This window comes from Halichondria panicea, chromosome 1, assembly GCF_963675165.1.
Source record: "Halichondria panicea chromosome 1, odHalPani1.1, whole genome shotgun sequence".
In the NCBI taxonomy this organism is placed as follows: Eukaryota; Metazoa; Porifera; class Demospongiae; order Suberitida; family Halichondriidae; genus Halichondria; species Halichondria panicea.
The window spans coordinates 9,115,919-9,137,235 of record NC_087377.1 but is presented as its reverse complement, the minus strand read 5'-3'; the positions used below and the strand labels follow the sequence as shown (position 1 = coordinate 9,137,235).

Genomic DNA, 21,317 nt, shown 5'->3' with positions numbered 1-21,317 from the left:
ACCACTCAATGGTTTGACAGAGAATTTGGATACGACGTCCCTGTACGTCCCAGGACAGCATAGAGACACTAGATCTATCACTATGGATGATACATCACAATATAGCAAAGCAAAGACGTCTGTGGACACTTGGCTAGAGGAATTCAATAAACTTGACACGACGTGTACGTAACAGCTGCTGCAAGGTCTGTCTGCTTTTGAAGTCTGTTGTACTACCGATGCTTGATGGTGAACCTTTTCAACCACATCTAGTACACGTATAAGGTACAATACATTGCTAAGATTGCCTTACTCTATTGTGCATGTGATGCATGCATGTCATAGCACTACCATACCATGATGTAATTCAGTACAGCGCCCAAAACTTCTGAGTGGCGCATCACAAAAAATTGCGTTTAGCCCAGCTGGCGCCTACCATGCATATAAGCTCTTTTTAGGCTTCTTTTTTTATGTGTAGCTTATGTGGCACGTGGTCCGTTGCCAATCCCTCTCTTTCGGTATAGCGTGAAATTTTCGAGGCACTTAAATTTCGTGGAATGGCCTCTAAAAGCATTTCGTTGCACGTTGTTCATGGAATGACTGCTTACCAGAAGCCACGCCTTCACTCTTTGCACGTTATAGCAGATAAATAATAATTTTCGTGTAGGATTGCTAACCCATGAAATCAGCAAAAATTAAGCTCCTCGAAAGTGTCGCGCTATACGGTGTATGAATACATCAGTCCCCACTACCCGTCGTGTTTGTGGGAATTTGACTTCTCAGTATATACAAACTCACAACAGTAACACTTAGTTCATGCAGTCATCAGTTAAATCTGAGGTATTATTACCCGAGGCGCGCATGGGTGGCCACGGGTATAGTAGTCTGTTGGTTTGTTTGTTTGTGATGGGATTTTATACTCACCTGGATGCCACAGCACTGCGTTTACAGCATGGATAGCCTTCACACAACAGTATCTTGTTTTAAATAGTGGAAGATTTTGATGTAAAAGCTCCTTTGTCGAATAAAAGCGAGCAAAAGCTAAACTTGCTCGTGGCCTTGAGTCAAGGTACGGGATCACTTCTGCTGCAAATACGTAGTCAAGGCTCATTACGTATTTTCAGCTGAAGTGATCCCGTACCAGGAACAATTGAATAGGCCTACGGTCAAGAAAGTAGAATTGTGGCTGGTTGTTGACTGACTCTGGATCCTATACTCTAGCTTAGCAGGAGCCATACTTCTCTTAGTGTAAGACTCCAGGCTTAATTCTTTGCTGTGATCCCAGTCCACAGTGCATGTCTCATGTAGTTGTACGTTGTTGTTTAGTTTTGAGTTGCTGTGCTAGTCATAGGCATGCACTGCATTATAATTATACCATTCCTCCGGTTTCTTTAGTATCATGTCACCAGCCGAGGGTTTGCACTTTAGTGCTCTAGTGATATAGTTTTTGCTCATGAATTATTTATGTATGTGTCTACTGTTGCACTACTCATAAGTAACTATTGATTGCTGTGCTTTATAGCTATCATACGTTAACTAGATGCAAATATTGTGTGGTCAAATACAGGAACTAAACAGTGACCTACTAGTCTACTGGATTATTAGTGCTTACTCGATTATTTAAGCGTATCTTTATTTTAAGCGCATGCTCAACTGTGTACTCGAATTGAAGCAAATATAAATACGAAGGATTATTAGTGAAAATTTAGAATTAGTTTCAGCTAATTTTGTTTATCTATGCATGAGGTAGCTAGCTTTTACCTTGTTTGATCATGCTAAGAGAATGTGAGCTAGACATAGATGAGGTGGACTTGGATCGATGAGGTGGACTTGGATCTTTTCTGTTCCAGTTCTTGATAATGACAGATGTTGTAAAATGAACTGTAAAATGTGAACTGTATATATATATAGTATATAAGTATGATATAAATCCAGTTTGGGTTGCCTGCTTGCCTTGCTTTCTCACTGTCTACGTTGCTTTTCAGCACAGAGACATCCAGTTACTGGGTGGGGCTCGAAATTGACTGCATTATATATAGTATAGGCGCATTCTTGAATACTGTATAAAGGGAATACTGTATAAAGGGTAATTTTTGTGGGGCAAAATATTCGTCGTTGAAGGTCTGACCACGAACGTTTTGCCCCACAAATGAAGCGACCTTGCCTACCTTTACCTGCAGTACAAGCTCTAACCACGAAAATATTACTCACGAAATATCTCAATAATTTTATTGCTGAACCACGAATGATTTGTTCCCCGAAAATTATACGGTATAAGCCTATAGAGCTCTGCTATTGACCCCATGAGCACATGCGCTTATAATCCACTTTCTACTGTATAATGTACTTAAAGGCCGAAGCTGAGGGCAACTCGAAGAGTTCTTGCTTCTACTTGTCTGAAAATGCCGGAGTTTACTAGCTGGTCAGCTATTATTCTCCTTCTACACAGCTAACTAGATGACTGTTTAAGAAATAATTATTTTTGGCCTCGTTTTAAAGATAATTACCTTGCTGGCAAAAAGCATGCAATGTCAGCATATAAAATGACAACCAGTTTAAGACAGCTACTAGATAATTACTGCGTGGGCGAACAGGCATCATAACCTTGAGGGGGAGTATGGGGGGGAAAGTAAAATTTGATTATGCTCCCAGGGGTCGGGAATTTGACAAATCCCCAACCTATCCCGCATGTGAGGTAGTGGGGACTGACATTTATCGGGATTACGTTTTCGTAAGTGGCTATGACCACATTGCCATAATTATGGAGAATGTGAAGTCTTACAGTTACGTGATTGAATCACTGCATGCACGTTTTATACACGAGACAGCGGTGCGGTTCACAAACACTGTCACTTGGAAACACGGCTACGAAACGTAAATATCTGGTACATGTGCTAAATTAGACATTCCTTCTCTTATGCTCTTGCGTGCGTGCGTGCGTGCATCGGGTAAATGCGATTATATGGTTGACAGTGGAATCTCCACTTCAGTTAACCACACCCTAATACTAGGCAGGGGGAAAGGGGGGATACCCCCCCCCCCCTTTTTTTGCATTCAGGTACTAGTTGTATGACTGAGTGTCTTACTATAACAGGGTATTGAAAAACATAAAACGTAAACATTGAAGTTCTGAAAACTTACGCGAAGTGTATAAAAAATGTTGCTAGCAGTCTGCGTGCATTATGTACTGTATGTATGTAGCTACATTATAATAATGCTATATCTACTGTAGGTACGCGAGTTGGGGTTAGGGCTAGTATTTTTTGTTTCCTACTCTGTTGCAGTTCCTGTACTCAAAGAACTGTCTCCTTTGCATGCTTCTGAGGTTTGAACACAAACCGAGATAAAGCAATGGGTTGGTGTTTTTCTTTCTCTCTGTTTCCTCAACTTTATCCCAGTGTTCTCCGGTTTCAATTTCACCAACTTTCAGTATTTCAACATAGATATCTCCGTGTTCACGGCCGTGATTTGATATTGACGAAAATTGTTGACCATTCCAGTAGACGAAAGGATTTTGCTCAATGTCGACTTTTAGTAGGTAATCTTTGCACCATGTTTCGTGTTCCTCTTCAGCTGTTTGTGTGTCTAGAAGTACAAACCTCACATATTGAATGTGATTCTGAGAATAGTATGTGGACTCAAAGAATAAACACCACCTGCTGCTTGTTTCACTACTAAGAAGTGCTGATACTGGTATATTGAAGCGCTCGGCGCCATATGGAGACTGCAGAGGTTCTCCTGATCTTGATGTTGTTGCTGTGAGCCAGACTCCCTTGATTTTCTGTCCTACGGCTAGTGGGCATTTGATTGGGTGTAGTGTTGGTTTAGCTAACAGTTTGCCAGTTCTTTCTATCATTCCTTTATGCTTCTCATTGGTGCAGTGAGTCAGGTACTGAACATCATTCATTGTTCTGCCACTCACATGGCTGGACAGTAGAGAGTATTGTTCCTTCACGTTTGAGCGTATTGCAATAGCTTTCTTCTCTTTAGCTGAGAGGTTCTCTCTTTGTTTTTGCAACTCCCCTCCCTTTTGCTTCAATTCTTTTTTGTGCTGCTTTAATTTGTTGCTTACGTTCTCCATTGCTCTGGGTTTTTTCTTGCTGAATTTGTCTTCACTTTTGAAGTCTTTGAAATCGTTTCTTTTTTTCTGGTTGAGAGCTGTTCGCTACTCTGTTGACTGTGACGTATTTTTTGATCTACTAGAGAAGAAGATTGTTTCTCTACCTCTAGTCTAGTCTTCTTGGTGGAGGGTCTTTCTGAAATGCCACCATCAGCTTGTCTTTTTCTTTTTCTAGCTTGTTTCTTTTGCTCCGGTTCTTCTAGTTTCTTAACAAAACTCTTTTCTGAATAAACATCTTGATTTTTTTGTTGACTTGCTTTACCATCTAATTCTCTGTTCCTGGTGAAAGCCATTGGTTTAGCTGATTTTCTTTGAAAGTGTAACTTTAGATATACCACGCCACCAATGAAAAGTGGGAGTTCCCAAATGGACACTATCTAATGATTTATAGATCCCACTTTTCATTGGCTAACTATAAGCTAGGAACATTACATCATTAATTGTTTATACCCTCAATCATATAACTCCCCACTCAAGTGGGATCTACTATGCCCCGTGGGCTGAAGAATACTAGAGTGCATAGGAATATGTACATGTGTAGTATGGCTTATTGTGGTCATGTAGCAAAGTGTGGCTTATTGTAAACAGAAGCCTTACTAAGTATATTGTCCCACGGTAGCATGTACACGCAGTGATTATCTAGTAGTAAATCAAGCTGTCTTCACTGATCACGGATCGTTATTTTTACCCGAGGCGCGCGTGGGTGGCCACATGTGTAGTCGTCCGTTGTTTGTGACAGGATAATCTACTCACCTGGGTGCCATAGCACTGCGTTTACAGCATGGATAGTCTTCAATATCTTAGTTTAAATAGTGGCAGATTTCGATGTTAAAGCTTCTTTGTCGAATAAAAGCGAGCAAAAGCTAAGAAGCTGTACATTCTCCTAGTTACGGGTGTGTATGTCCTGGACGGTCACAATATTTTGATCTCATGATCACTAAATACATATACATTATATTGTGCATGTGCTCAGGCAATGATGACAGTCACATACCATGCTATACGTATTTTGAGGGTATAAATGTTATCAAAGCAATGGCAAGGATACTAATTGCACGAGGCGTAGCCGAGTGTTATTAACCTTGCCAGTGCTTGTTATAAATCCCTTATTGCACGAGTAGCCATACTATTGATTGTTAATCCTTTGTGATGCAGTTTTAAGGACGTTTTAGCTGCAGTTTCAGTAAAAGAATTAGCCACGTCCGTTATTCGAACGTGTAGTCGTCAAGGCAGTAATTGCACGTTGTTAATGACGTTAATTACTGATACGTGATTGATTAATCCACTCTACAAATCACAGTGAATAATAGGACAACATGCGATTAAGTACCTAATCAATAATTATAGTGGCCCCCATTACCGGCTTGGGTCACTTGGTTGGTTCATGTGCCAGTGAGGGTTGATAATTAATTAATCCAGAACGTCTCGTTATAATTTCTATATCTGGCTAAACCCTAAGGTGGACAATGTTTGCTATTACTATTTTTAATCATGTACCACAAAGTAAGTATGCATGCTACTCCTTAATACACCCCATATCATTTCAAATGCAAAGGTAGAACTCTTTAAGTTTGTTTCCAAACCAAAAGTATATTTCCAACCTATTTACGTATTTACAGTGCATTTACCTTTAACCACTCCCTCCACACGCCCACACATGTGCAGGATGGGGAGCACTGGTTGAAGGATGAGCCAGTGGATAACTATATGAGGTGAGTTTGTACTACTGGAGAGGAAGTATAATGTGGCAAGATAGTCTGTGCTAAGTAAGTGACAGTGTGCATGTTAGTCGAATGGGAGTGCACAGAGTATGGTAAAGCTAATGTTAGCAAACAGTTATGCATGTATGTGAAGGGAGTGTCAATGTGTTTAGAGCCCTAATACTATTAGTTATACTAACTCTCAACTTCTTTATCCTGGTAACATCCAATACCATCAATATACATCAATGCATCATGCACGTCGGAGGCATATATATACGTACAGTGCATGTGTTTGTGTGTGTCAGTGCATTATTGTTGGAAATGTTCTATGGTTGCAATACAGATACAAGTAATAGCTTTGCTTTTATGATTCGTGGATTTGAAACAAAAAGCTTCTGTCTAGAGTTATGGCTTATATATTTGTGGCTAGTTCGTGTTTAGCAAACAATTTTGCATTATTGTTGGAAATGTTCTATGGTTGCAATACAGATACAAGTAATAGCTTTGCTTTTGATTTGTGGATTTGAAACAAAAAGCTTCTGTCTAGAGTTATGGCTTATATATTTGTGGCTAGTTTGTGTTTAGCAAACTATTGTTGGAAATGTTCTATGGTTGCAATACAAATACAAGTAATAGCTTTGCTTTTAGTTTATTTGATTTGTGGATTTGAAACAAAAAGCTTCTGTCTAGAGTTATGGCTTATATATTTGTGGCTAGTTCGTGTTTAGCAAACAATTTTGATTATACTAACTTCACTTTCACGTATAAAAATTGGTAATTTGCTCTCTGTACCATTAGCACTAACTATTGGTGGCTGCAACCCTAACCCTAACCCTAACCCTTATTAATAGTCAATCTTTTCCCACTCTTTTGCACCGTTCCCTGCATACAAGCAAAAAGTGTTGTATTAATTTGTTCGGATCCATGTATACCGATAGATCAGCACCCACGATACTTTCATTTTTATAGCGCCAACGAGTAGTCTATTCTAAATGTATATTTTTATACTCTTGAGTAGGGTTAATAATGTCCTTCATCCTGTACAGATACAGTCAGCTAAGTTTGAGAATAAAGTGAAGAGTCTCAAGATCGCTAAGAAAGTGCGCGAGTGTGTGTTGACTGTTTAGGATAATTATTATTAATTTTATGCTCGCCCATAATTACGTTTCAACTTAGTGAAGTTTTACACCTCAGATAAATTATTTGTCTCTGTATTGAATTGTGCACACAACCTACGTACCCATATAGTGGGTTATTTTCGTATCAGTATAGCACGTACAAATATTAAAACAGCAAATTTTTCTGGAACAATAATTATAGATGTAACGTCACTATCCTGAGCTGTACGAATACAGTAGACTCTCACTCTCTACAGTACGGCCATTTAGTATGGCACAGATTGTTAGCCAGATGTTTACTACACAAAACTTGCTGCGGCCACTCGCTATTCCATAAACCGGTTGGTTGTGTGGCTTTCCCAAAGTAGGTTTTTTACGGCCGGGTATGATGTTTTGGGTGTGGTGTGGCAGATAAAATTGGATATGGAAAGTAATGATTCATTATCCTTGAAACAGAGCCGCAAAATTAGTCACTAGATTCGAGGTAGGGTCATTTTTAGCTGCGGCTATTTCTGAAATGCAGTCACCTCGCTATTTCAGCCAAGCTGTAAATACTGTCCCAAGGGTGGCCGGATTAACAAGAGTCTACTGTATTTGATAGTTTGTACAAAACTACGGCACATGACCATGCAAGAATTACATGTACATTTACTTAAGCAATTAATTTTGGGTGTGATTAATCAACGCTGAGTTCCGTCCCAATAAAGAAAAGTGCTTGTGTGTCTATAATTCTTCGCAATTTCTCCATTTCAATCGCCTATATGCAGTGAAGTTGTATTGCATTGCAAAAAACGATATAGCGGGTTATTTTCGTATTGAAGAGCATCATACGGAAATTAAAACTACAAAATTAGTCTACGGCAATTGATTCAACGTCGCTGTCCTAAGCTGTACAAAATTAGTCAAAATTAATATTATATAATTGAGTCCCTGCGTAATTATCATAATTTTATATCAGACTAAAAAACATTTTGCAAGGTGTAACATTGTTAGGACAAGAAATTTAGCAACAGCTAATCCCTTAATATTCCTTCATTATTATCTCATTTTTGGGTGAAATGTTGAGCGAGACTTTGCGATCTAACCTAAGCGTTCTTGCTTGCGTTCTGGCTATATAGGCCTTTCCAAATTAATTTTTTCTCTCAAATTGTCTACCCGATTGTTTTCTTATGAGCCGGTGTGACTCGTGCATGTAAGGGTACATCATACATGTACAACTCAATTTACAAGTCATTATTGTACTGTACCGCAAATTATAATAATAGCCATTAGATGAATAATTATTTTAGCCACTGCTATTTTCTGAAATGCAGCCACTTCGCTCGCTAAACTGCACTGACCATGATTTAACGAGAGCATAAAATAAATATCGCATAACGTTCTTGCCATAATAATATTATTTCACGCTTGCATATAATATTTCTAGCATTTAATAATTATATACGTGTTATGTAGTAGCTAGGTTTACTGCTACACTATTGCTGTGCACACGGCTATCTTTATTGTCTTGGTTAAAAGATCATATATTATCGAGACTCAGGTGATTACAAAACATTGCATAATAAGTTGAACAATACAGCCGGCTGCGCAGAGCGCAATGCCCAACCGGATATGACTACAAAAATCAATAAGGTAAATACCAGGTTAGGAATAAGTCCAAAACATTACAATACGGTAATACAAATCCCCCAAAATGTGGCTAAAAGCGGCACACCTCTAATAACATGCAGTGCTAATACCACCCAAATACAGTATAATTGGTCAAGCATAATATACTTCTATATCACTCAAAGCTGCAAAGCTATAACTACTAGAATTATGGTGAGTTATAATAATTATTAAACTACCATGCATGCATCGTATGCTACTATGTAGAATGGCTCTGCTAATTATAATTATATATAGCTCGACTTTCCTGAAGAATAGATCCATTTTTTCTCTACTAGACTATTCGTGATATCTCCGTCTTGGTCTGCCGAAAATGCCGCATTGAATGGCAATACGAACTCAACTACAACACAGCTATAGAATTGTTCTGCATGGCAATAATTATTTACTGTCAATGGGGGGGGGGGGTCGATAATTATTTATAGTCTCATCGTCGTCATCGATACACCTTTAAAGCATGGATCGATTTATGTATATATATATATAATTATGTGTTGGTACAATAAAATAATAAATGTAAGCAAGGGTTTAAATATCACACAACTGATTTATAAATCTGAGCATTGATTTATGAACCAGTCAAAAATTCCGAGAATGTCTCATGTTTTGTTGCTATCACATTTTTCTGAACAAAAAAGTATGTTGCAATCTGCACAAAATTTGCTAGAATTGGCTTGGGGACTGGGGAGATACCAAAAACTTGGAAATGAGCTGGAGAGCCCAATCTGTTATAACGTTTGAATATGTGCATTTTTTCGAAATTTGCGAGTGTTCTGGAAAAGCACCAAAAAATGTGGATTGCAATTTTTCACATTGCTCCATGGTGGGATGAGGTTTACTTCTCCAATTATTTGTGGGGCATAATAATACAGTTTTAGTGAAACCTAATCTCAACACTTTTTGGTGTTTCCCCATGCATCCAATTCTAGCCATTTTTTCACATTGCAATAATTATCAGTTACCTAAAAAAAACCATCATGTGATAAAATACTTGATATTCTCATATCTATAATTATGATCCCAGTTTTTTACTGATTTAAAATCCATCCCATGATTATGATTATTAACACCTATAATTTCAAGCTTAGAGATAATTATATCATTGATATAGAGGATTTCAAGTTGGTTGGCAGAAGTTAAAAGTTAAAGTGCAGTCAACCATGACCACTAATTGGATTAGTGAAGTAAAACATACACAGTGTGAGATGGCTGCACTTCAACTTTTAACTTCGACCAACCAACCTAGCTGAAATCTCTGTAAACGTCATGCAGATTAATTGAGACAAAATTAATGGCAGTGCACCCTACAGCTACAACTGTTAAGTGTTTTTGAGCATTAAAACTTGTGGTTTGTGGTCAACCTGGACTGCGCATTCATGCATGTGGTCAGTGGCTACCAGCATGCGGTTATTTATGGGATAGATTTACATGTAGAGTTACAGGACCGAATTAGTGCACTGAAATTGCCTCCTCTGCTCTGGGATCTGGGCCAGGTGACTGATTCTACAACTTTGAGAACCATGGAAGGTAAAAAGACAATCATCTTTTTGCTGTCGTTTGTGACTTGTTCGCTGGCTATTCCACGGGAGGAGTTTTATTCCTTTGGGCAAAATTCAGGGGATACGACTGTGCCCTCAAACGATGATGGATCATCTAAACAGATCACTCTACAGTTTGGCTCATTCTCTTACTTTGAAAAGCAGTATACTAACCTGTTTGTAAGTTATTTGTGTTACCAACAGCAACACCATAATGCTAACCTTTTTATACAACTATAATGTATAAGTATGCAAGCTTAGTGTTAACCGTATATAGTTAATGCCAGCTCATGCAGACTGAACTAGGTGTACAAAGAAGCGCTTGTAGAATATAATTGTGGCGCTTATAAAAAGGTGTGTTTTTGATGCCATAGCAGTCAGTTTTACTTACAAAAGTATTTATAATATAATTATATAGTTATATATAATAACTATATAATATAATTATATAGTTATGGGAAGATTTTGGCTTCCCATCGTCGTCCTACCAAACTCAATGAAAGCACCGCGTACAATTCGTGCTTTCATTGAGTTTGGTAGGATGACGATGGAAAGCCAAAATCCTCCCATATAGTTTATAGTGACACCTTTTATACTCCCTCTCAAAATCAAACACATGCACACTCAGTCAGCTGACTGAATATACCTCCAGGCATAAATTATAGGATGTATTTGTAATGTAAAAGTTGGTAATTTAAACTATAGCGGTTATAGTTATAGCGGATATATTATTCGCGGTGTTTGCTGATTTAGCATGCACTGCAAACATTTTATATCCACGAATAATAATACTAATATCGCATACATGCATGCGCCAAAAGGCTGATAATTACGAAAATTTAATCCGTGAAAATTTATTCCCTCGACATATACCTGTTGTACAGTACTATATGCGCCTTGAGTAAATTACATTCTGGTTTGATTGTGTAAAATAATCATTAACTATACGCAAACACTTTCGCCGTCAAATAATTAAGTGTCATTTGCTTGTTCATTGAAAATATGTGTGTGGTCTATCTCATACCATTCTGTGTATTTTTTACTATCTGCATGCACTCCAATATACCTATAATTATACTGATAGCAAATCGGGTCCCTCACAACTATTAATGCTCCAAGTTGAGTTATCTTGTTATTCTTCATAATTTATATGTTATTCTTAGTCTTATCAAGTTAAGTTATCTTGAGTAAATTACATTCTGGTTTGATTGTGTAAAATAATTATTGACTATACGCAGACACTTTCGCCGTCAAATAATTAAGTGTTATTTGCTTATTCATTGAAAATATGTGTGTGGTCCATCTCATACCATTCTGTGTATTTTTTACTATCTGCATGCACTCCAATATACCTATAATTATATTGATAGCAAATCGGGTCCCTCACAACTATTAATGCTCTATACATATTTTGCTACTTCAGGTGAACACAAATGGAGTTATCTCCTTTGATGCTGCAGTCTCAACTGTCATTCCTCAATCATTTCCGTTGTCCGGATTGTTTTTGATTGCCCCGTATTGGGCTGACGTGGATACAAATGGAACAGGTACTGTGTACAACAGGGAGACGCAAGATAACGATGTTCTAAGACGAGCTAGAAACGATGTAATGACGTCTTTTTCGAGAAGATTCCTTCCAATTTTTGTTTTCATTGCCACTTGGGATAGAGTTGGACACACTGGCCGGGTAGGTATATTGAAAAAAAGCGTGTTCTATATAACAATAGTTGTTCTTAAACATAGATTGCAAGCGTGTATAGCATTGCGATTCATCTTTGACGACACAGAAATTAATAGAGCACTTAAAAAAAGTCTAACCTCGATATCTAGATTGCTTTCAGATGAAGTTGCTGGCTAGATCTAGTAGCGTGTCTAGCACGGAGCTCATCAGTGGGGTTGAGCACCCCCCTGGCCTGACATGCAGACAACTATTAAACTAATTTAGCTATCAGCACTAGCGCAGCTCTGTTTATAAACTATACACTTGCAACACTGCATGGTTTGTTATTACTAAGTCGTGATCTCGCCCATTTCTATAGCATGCGCAATCAGCAATCAGCAATAATGCTTGGGTTTTTCTATGCGTAAAGATTCCAATTCCAAACAAATAACAGTTCCGAAGAAATAAAACCCCGGACAATGCATGGATATTTTCTGATCACCGACGCATGACCTCTTAGGTTTGACTCACGAATATCATTACTGTTCGTAATAATTATGTATTTTAGTGTTCATTATATCACTTATGAGATGGGCATGACTGTGACATGCCCGTAAATGCACGCAGATGCAGCAGTTCAGTTATTGTACAGCTCCTTCCTTTACAGCATGCGTGCAGGTCTCATTCTCGGACATTACCATGCAATTAGACTTACCAAGCATTTGAAACACAGCACCTTTAGCTTATATGATTGGTTAAAATTTACTATACAGTGCCTGTAACCTAGAGAGTAGAATACCACAAATTTGTGAGTAGTTGTACTTAAGTGTATGGTTTGTCTCCTCCTCGCTTGTTTTGATACTCTTTGGTGCTTGCCCGCGGCCAATCCTATAGAAATTTTCAAGTGGTTTCCAATTTCCTAGTAATTTTCATAGCAATTTTCACAGTGCAAAATGCCGTTTTTTTTTACTTTTCACCCTTCTCCGACACAGATTGCAACATTTCAGTTTGTGCTTATGACAGATGGAACTTCCTCTTTTGTCAAGTTCTTATACGCTGATGGTGAGATGCAATGGACCAAAGAAGATGCCTCAGGGAGCACCAATGGATTTGGGGGAACCCCTGCACAAGTTGGATTCAATGCTGGTGATGGGAAGAGGTTCTATATAGTGTGCCAGGCTCACTGACCAACAGAATCATGAATATTGATTCCACTACCAATGTGAACATACCGGGTGTATGGACATTTCAAGTCAACGGTGATATTGCACGATGCTCTGACCCTGAGGACATGGAAAATAGTAAGCCTTTATATACACAAGTCCCACAAAACATTTTCAATGTAAAAAGTTGCTAGGATTGGCCGCGGGAACATGGCAAAAAGCGTGGAAACAAGAAATTCGGCAAGAGCATACGTAACTCCAATCCGTTATACAACATACATTTTTTTTATAAGTACATTTTTCACTGGTATATTATATAGTTTACTGGCAATTTGTAATTTTATGCCTCAGGGCGTAATATATGTCCAACCCTCAGAGGAGTGATATATACCCTTACGTATTTTAGTCACGTGCAACAATGACTCTACTGTTGAATGTTGCACGTAACCAAGCCTACCTAATTGAGGTATATACCCTTGTCGTACCTCCTTTGCTCTGCGTCCACCCATAGCCCATAGCGAAGAGTTTAAGCAGCATGCTCAAATATCACGTGTTCGCAATTTTATAAAGTGCCCAAGAAGAGCAGTTTAGTGAGTAGCTATACAGTTACACTCTACTCTTTGCTGGTACCAATATACTTCCTACCTAATTATTTTACTAAAATCTAAACTAAGCCATCTACGGACAAGTGCATTTTACTTTCTTACAACGCATAAGTATAATTATGTGTGCATGAATGCAATACCAAGTAAATTCCTGGTTTAATCTGCCGTAATTTTCAATGTGTATAGATCATTATAATGATTGAACACACAGCTTCACTTGTGATCACCCCAAGAGTTGGAAACATGCTTGGAGGAACTGCAGTCTCCATTACCAGCACATGCTTAGAGGAATCTGACAACATAACTTGTCAATACGAAGGATTCGATACAGTGGATGCCGATGTGGGGCTTTTAGAGCTAGATGAGAATCCAACTGTTGTGGCTGTTTGTGTGTCACCGGCATTTTTAGAGCCTGGATCAAAAACTCTTCGTGTCGTTGTCACAAATAAGAATGGAACGTTGAAGTATGACATTGGCACTCGATTCTATGCAGGTATATACGAACAAAATTACATTCTTGTAGCAATTATATGTAAGCTATTATGTATAATTTATAGTAATTAAGTGCATAATTATAATATTATAATTATATACGTGAAGTGTATGCATGTTGAAGCATTTTAGTTATGTATAACTCTCGTCACCGTGCATTAATAATTATGTTACACTGCGCGCATGCATGTGGCTATTCCTTTTCCAGTACACATTGAAGACAGTACTGAGGTACAGCACAATTTGAACATTCCAGTCATTCTTCCTCAAACCGAAATCTTGATAACTTGGAATCCTTTTAATCTTCTTCCCTCTCATGCCGAAGACCCGTCCTTCTACAAAGTCAATATTGTTCTTGTTGAGTTTGATATGAACACAGGAGAATGGGAAGATGTTGAGATACTAGCATCAGGTTTACCAAATGTTGGGCAAGCAAATGTGGTAATCCCAATTCTCAGTGTGCGTACCAATAATAACATGGCTGTACGACCAATTGCAATTCAAGTTAGGATTGGAGATTTTTCTGGAGATGTACTGCAACAAATAAGGCCGATTGTCCGGTTGTTGGTAAATATAGAGTCACTCTGTGGACGCCAATTCTGTATTACATGAGTAGTAATAATCTCCGATTAAGATGTGAAGCTTGGTGCAATGAGCAGCCTACAGATATCGGTAAAAACCTTCTTGATGAACTCCCCCCTTGTCCACCTAGGGTCACTCAAGCTAGGTTATTTAATAGTGGCTTTGTTGAGGATTCTGGTATAAATATCATTTTAAGCAGATACGTCTTTCACGTTGGATCGGAGACCTGCTTCAGATCAAGAGAGGCAAGGTGGATGGATATTTTCAGTACCAGTTTTTTATATGGCAAAAACCATGCATGCAACTGCTTAGGAAAAGCAGGGTGGCTATAGTTAATGATGTTACAGAGGAATTAGAGTGGTGTTTGCAACTTATTAATATAATTATATGGTCCTTTACTAAATATACACTATCATTTAATATTACACTTTGTCCAACTAGTATATTCTCTATATAGTCCCTCAGGTGCTGGACAGCAATGTTGTTATGAAAAAAGTGGAAACCTGTTGGTGGGTGCCCCAGGAGGAGGCTCAGTTGACAAAGTTTCCCCACAAAATTTTCTTGGCCATTTCCTAGAAGATGTCCTTCCTGTTTTTCTCTGCTGCTTTGGACCCCTTAGTAATTGTGATGCCTATTATCAGAAGCGTCCTTCCGACAATGGAGAAGGATATAACCCACCCAATCCTGGTAAGTATAATCATAGATAAAGATCTAGAAATAACTTTTTCCTCCCTTGTACATGTATATATAGTGGTCCATATTGTTAGGTCTATAATTATTGTTAGATAGTGATGACTTAACGATGTATACAGTGTTTCCCATTATTATACGCAGCATGTGTCTATGGAGATCCCCACATTGTGACTCTGGATGGATTTAAGTACACCTTTAACGGCAAGGGAGAGTACCTGATAGCTCAAGTGGATGACATCTTCTCATTTCAGGGACGAATGACCCAAGCTGTGAATCCTCAGGGAGACCCAGTTGGAGCTTCTGTCTTCTCCGCTGTTGCTATGAGCGACGGTTCTAGTATAATCCAGTTTCAAATTGGTTTTTCCGATGACCCTGATGCTCTTATAAATGGAACATTTATCGATTTTACTGAAGTGTCTCTTCAACAGTTCAATGGAGTGGCTGTCGAAAAAGATGGAAATAAACTTTTTGCGAGATTCAATAGCGGAGCGTATATTGAAGTCAGAGAAGAGAATGGTTTCTTATCAATTCTGTTAGTGAGTTTTCCCATTTTATGGAAAGGAAGAACCCAAGGGTTAATAGGAAACTACAATGGGGACACAGCTGATGACCTCACACCACATACCGGGAATCCCCTTTCGCTGGATGCGGACTTGAAGACCATCCATGAAATGTTTGGAGTTATGTGTGAGTATAATATAATGTAGCCACGAAAAAAGTTGTGATACTCTCTGCCCTCCCCAAATCTGGCATTAACTTTGTGTAGGTAATAGAGATCATTATGCGGTTGAACTCAACAGGTGTCAGCTTTGTACTATTTTCGTTTGTCGTTAACGTTAATAATTATAATGTTACATGCAGGGAGTATTAACAGGCCACAAGACAGTCTTTTCACATATCCTGAGGGTGAGAGCTGGGCTAACTACACCTTCCCGAACTTTGAACCGACATTCGAGGTAGTATTTTCTAATTCATCCTTAGAGCAGGAAGCAGATGACCTCTGTGGGGATGACTTTTTCTGTCGGTTTGATATAGCCACAACTGAAAACACCATGGTCGGACTCTCGACCCTCAATGGAGGACAGGAGTTTGAAGATATTGTGAACATTTCCCGACCAAGTAAGCAATGCACATTTCTTAATTCTATACCCAAAAGCAATACAATGCACCATGCAGACTACAAAACATTTGCAATGTAAAACTTAATTGCTAGGATTGGCCAGAAAAAGCATGTCTAGTTCGGATCTAAGATTACAGTGGTGCTTAAGCCTTTATTACGGTGCTATATAATTATAATATGCACATTAATTCATCAAAATAATTTTTAGACTCCTGCTGAGATACATTCTGCGAATGAAAGCACCAACTCATCCTGTACTATTTTAGCGCGTACGTGAAATATATATGATCAGGAATTTTGCACCTATACCTTTGTACACGTTCTCAAACACACACACACACACACACACGCACAGCTGTATGTGATCCACCACGCCTCAACGGGGCTTGCATTGCCACAAATACCTGCAGCTGCTCCGTCAGCTACACTGGGGTCAGGTGTGACGCGTCCCTCGTAATGGATTGTGACATTAGTCCATGTGAGAACAATGGAAGCTGTGCGCTACTAGCTGGATCCTATATTTGCACATGCCCCTTCAATTACAACGGAGTGAACTGTCAAAATCCAGGTATGTCAATATTGTTGTGCTGCACGCCTAGATCGGTATAATTGTTCCTACGTATAGCCAAACGTTCAGCCACATCATAAAGTGCATGACCATACTAGCAAATTTCATTTAATGACAGATGTTTTGGGAAAATGTTCCACCATCTGGTCTGGTCGTCCTGGTCGCATTATCAGGGTTAATCGCTAGGATTAAAAGTTTGGGGGGGAAGGTTTGGGCGCGCGTAAGCGTACTAATAATGTTGTACTTATAGTAATGATCTGACGATATCATTATTCTACAACATTTGGGGGGGGGGGAAGTTCACCCCTGCCCGGCCCCTTCCACTAAATGGACGTTATATATTCAGGGCAACTTCAATATCTATCCAAGTGACATTCAATTGGGACAGTATAGAAACTAAGTTTGATGCTGCAAGCATTTACCATTTTTTGGACATGCCTAGCGTCAGGAGTGTATGAAGAGGAGTATGCGACTCCCATGCACATTCCATTTTACATATCGGACTGAATCCGTCACTAACACTTGTAGTTGTGTAAATTGTTAGCCATGAATAAAATTAAATGTGGGCTGGAGGTACAAACCACAGCAGACCATGTGCGTGTTAGCCTCCTTCACTGGCCTTCATAGAAAAGAAGGCCTGCTACTGACTGCTTGCGCATGCGCCAAATTATTGGATATTTTTCCCCGTAAAATTTCCTATAATACTGGATTCATCAGAGAAAAATCCTAAAAGTCATACACAGAGCTATATAGCTAGCTAGCTAGAGACAGAGCTGTGTAGGTTTGTTGTACAGCTATTTTCTTCTGATAGAATCAGTAGCAGTAGTAGACTTTCACCAAAATTAGTGTTAAATGGGCGTGGCCTGTCGTCCATATAGGCTCTTGTCAGCTTTCACTCCGTTCAGACGATCGTCATCCACACTGTTGCAGGCTGTGAGTCTTTTGTTAACATAGCAGGCTAAAGGTAGCTATCAGAGAATGCTATCTGATGGGCTAGAAACCTCTTTCTATCTACTTCCTTCAATCCACTTCCGTTCGTTGTGATGTCATAGTTTTACTGAACATATACGATGTTATCCAAAGCCCCCAGATACCGGGGGGATATTAGCGCATGCGCAAGCAGTCAATACCAGGCCCACTTCCCTAAGTGAAGTGGAAAGTGCGGCCTGGGATCGAGGCTATGTGCGTGTATGCTGATATCATTTTTAACTCTACACCTACGCACCCACTTAAGATGCAGTCTGATAGTGACGTGGTATGACATACTCGTACCGTAACCTGGTTTACACTACAACTGCTACAGTTGGATGACTCCTCTTAATACACTCCTGCTAGCGTGAAAATAATCGGCCTTGTGACAAGGGCACTTAATATAATCAATTGTCTTAGGCTGGTCACTGTTCATACTCTCAGTTACAGGTTGATTTATGTTTCTTCTCCCTCATGCAGTTACAAATGTTCGTCGAGTAAATGATTCTGTAATTGGAGATCCACTGATGACCGTACCACTCTACCTCACCAACACCAGTGCACTGCAGAGCAATATCAATCTCGGAGAAAATGAAGTTATCAACCTTTGCTTTGAAATCTATGGTCAAGCAGACGAATACTTTAACCTCGTGTCCGACTCCTGTATTAGTGTGAATGCACATTACCAGTGAGCAAATCCACAACTCAGTTCCAATATCATTGATGAGATAACGGTTCGAGCAGCCGGACTTGACAGGATTTGTTGAAACATTTTAGTCTGTGTTGGAAACTGTCAAGCATCAATCGATGGATCTGTGCTTGATGAGACTTACACAAGTGCTGGAATATCTGTGAGAATGTATCGGAATCGTGTTAGAATCTCTGCCCCTAATTATCAAGACCTTGATTTGGTGATGTGGGTGTTTTGTGAGCAGGCAGAGCTGAGGGGGTACCCTGAACTGGGAGAGCCCGATATTGTGGTCAATGTTAGTATGATTCACTTTGTGATTGCTTGTGGACTTAATATTCGCGAATCGGCTCATGGTCTACTGGGTAAGTGATGGCTAAATACCTTATACTCTCATAAAATTATGTTAAGCTAAACATTAATTCCTTAACGATGCAGTGCCATTGTGTACACTCAATCAGTTATACAACGTAGCCCCATTGAGGATCAACATTTCGGCCATTTACAGAGGTGGCCTTTGCTGCTTTATACACCCTGTCAATTTTGGGGTCTATTTTATGGCTTTTGTCACACACAATTTACCTTAGGGTGACATATTTTCACAGGTAGATTTTGTTTGCTATTTCACTCATTTTGCTGGTATTATAAATTCTGCTAATTCTTTCAAGTTGTGAAATCATAACGTTTCTATTTACTCGCAAGTGGTTTTAATGAGATTCATTGCAATTTCTAATAATCTGCGAGTACAAATTTTTTCGATTTTACTCTCAGCAGAAATAGAAGAAATTAATACTCGCGAAAATAATTATAGGACACCGTCCTGACTCCGGGTGTATGTCCCTTAATGTTACTACCGTATACCGTATAGCGATTAATTTTCGTGGGATAAAATATTCGTTATTTTCGTGGGCAATATTTTTGTGGGCAAGCTGACCTCCACGAAATTTTAACGTAGGTGTGGCTTATCGGAACGTAGGAATGCAGTGCAGGCAACGAGAGACTAAAAGAAATTTTTACTCACGAAAACCACCGTTTCTCGAGTTGAACGAATTTTTTACCCCACGAAAATTACCCGCTATACAGTAGTGCGACATTTTCAAGGGGCTTAATGTTTGCTGATTCGATTTTATGGGTTAGCAGTCCTACACGAAAATTGTTAGAATTATCTGCTAGTGCAAAAATTAAAGGCGTGGCTTCTGGTAAGCAGTCCTTCCACGAGCATTGTGCAAACATTGTGCAAAGAAATGCTTTTATTCCACGAAATATAAGTGCCTCGAAAATTTCGCGCTATACTGTATTATAAATGTGTAATCGAATTTTTAATTATGTCTGCGCTAATAATAAAACACATGAATCTCATGAAACAATACAGTAGACTCTCGCTATTCCGGCTCCCTGAAGTACGGCCACCTCGATATACCGGCCATTTGGCTTGGCACGGAATGCTAGCTATATGTTTACTGCACAAAACTCACCCTGAAGTACGGCCACTCGCTATTCCGGTTACCGGCCAGTGCTGGCTGTCCCAAACAGGGTTTTCAATGTAATTTTATACGTGTATTACGGCCAGATATGACGTTTTGGGTATGGTTTAGCAAATAAAATTGAATTACACTTAAATAGAGAACAAAATGATTCATTATTCTACATTATCCTCGAGACAAGAACCGCAAAAGTAGTCATTAGATTCGAGGTAAGGTCGTTTTTAAGCCGCGGCTATTTCCTGAGCTGCAGCCACCTCGCTATTCCGGCCAAGCTGCATGGTCCCATTAACGAGAGTCTACTGTATCTGCCAAAATTAGTACCTAACAGAAAAATCTGAAAACAATAAAATTCGTCTATAATAGTAACCTTATAAGGTAGAACATGGTTACGATTACAGGAAGTGTACTACAGTGTTTACATCATGCACTTATTTGCTACAGGTCAGTTTTGTAATGTTCCGATCACCATCGAGCGCTACTTGGGCTCTCTCTCTGACGGCAGCACACGAGATGATACCTACATCCTGGCTGTCAACTATCCGAACACACCCCCTCGTCGTTTTGTGACCTTCCTGCACTCTCCAACGTGGGACAGACGAGGGAAAGAGTACTGTTTGTACGGGGGTAATCGACAGGGTGGAGGGATATTTGAGATTGAATCACCAAATGATCCAGTTATCCAGGGACAATACAGAGACTATATTGTGGGGGAACAGTTCGGAGTTGAGTTTGCGTATACTCATTTTGATTCTTCACAATGTAGCCTATGAATGCAATGCACAACTATAATTACACTGGTATGTTAACTTTGAACTTGGACACTTTAGATGAATTATTATGCCTATGTGGTTTTATCTACGTCTTTCAACTTGTGGTATTCATTAATTATTGTCCGTTATTGTAATGATCTTTCCGAGTCTGTTATTTGCATCTAAAGTTATCACAGCAGAATTTTTGCTTACCGTAGTGCTAGAAATTATATGCAAACATAAAGTTATGCCTTTCGGCCAGTTTTAAGGCTATGAAAACATCATGTGATTTATATAATTATACGATTTCCTCGATAAAACCCCGTGATTGATTTCAGGCCTCAAATAAAAGCCAATAGAATTGTGTGATACAAACTTATACGAGAAGGTTCGCGCTTGCATAAATAGCATTAGGGTT

General features: G+C 39.1%; 2 protein-coding genes across 2 annotated transcripts; both read left to right on the top strand.

Moving 5' to 3' along the window:
• The first annotated feature begins 122 nt into the window (after positions 1 to 122).
• LOC135344441 (sushi domain-containing protein 2-like) lies at positions 123 to 18,672 on the top strand. Its single transcript, XM_064541649.1, has 11 exons — positions 123 to 264; positions 5,765 to 5,811; positions 11,550 to 11,813; positions 12,779 to 13,087; positions 13,766 to 14,047; positions 14,255 to 14,878; positions 15,086 to 15,315; positions 15,463 to 16,008; positions 16,183 to 16,440; positions 16,797 to 17,009; positions 18,459 to 18,672. The coding sequence occupies exons 6-11, from the start codon at positions 14,655 to 14,657 to the stop codon at positions 18,668 to 18,670; spliced, it is 1,683 nt and encodes a 560-aa protein (XP_064397719.1). The 5' UTR covers positions 123 to 264; positions 5,765 to 5,811; positions 11,550 to 11,813; positions 12,779 to 13,087; positions 13,766 to 14,047; positions 14,255 to 14,654; the 3' UTR covers positions 18,671 to 18,672.
• A 163-nt stretch (positions 18,673 to 18,835) lies between these two features.
• LOC135344723 (uncharacterized) lies at positions 18,836 to 21,095 on the top strand. The gene is made up of 2 exons (XM_064541974.1): positions 18,836 to 19,031; positions 20,592 to 21,095. The coding sequence occupies exons 1-2, from the start codon at positions 18,836 to 18,838 to the stop codon at positions 20,918 to 20,920; spliced, it is 525 nt and encodes a 174-aa protein (XP_064398044.1). The 3' UTR covers positions 20,921 to 21,095.
• The last annotated feature ends 222 nt before the right edge of the window (positions 21,096 to 21,317 follow it).

Bases quoted from the DNA above. Each gene is read 5' to 3' on its own strand.
- LOC135344441 (XM_064541649.1), top strand. From the start codon at position 14,655: ATGAGTAGTAATAATCTCCGATTAAGATGTGAAGCTTGGTGCAATGAG. The intron at 16,009-16,182 runs GTGAGTATAATA...TGTTACATGCAG, and splicing joins TGAAATGTTTGGAGTTATGT to GGAGTATTAACAGGCCACAA. The intron at 16,441-16,796 runs GTAAGCAATGCA...ACACACGCACAG, and splicing joins TGTGAACATTTCCCGACCAA to CTGTATGTGATCCACCACGC.
- LOC135344723 (XM_064541974.1), top strand. From the start codon at position 18,836: ATGTATCGGAATCGTGTTAGAATCTCTGCCCCTAATTATCAAGACCTT. The intron at 19,032-20,591 runs GTAAGTGATGGC...TATTTGCTACAG, and splicing joins ATCGGCTCATGGTCTACTGG to GTCAGTTTTGTAATGTTCCG.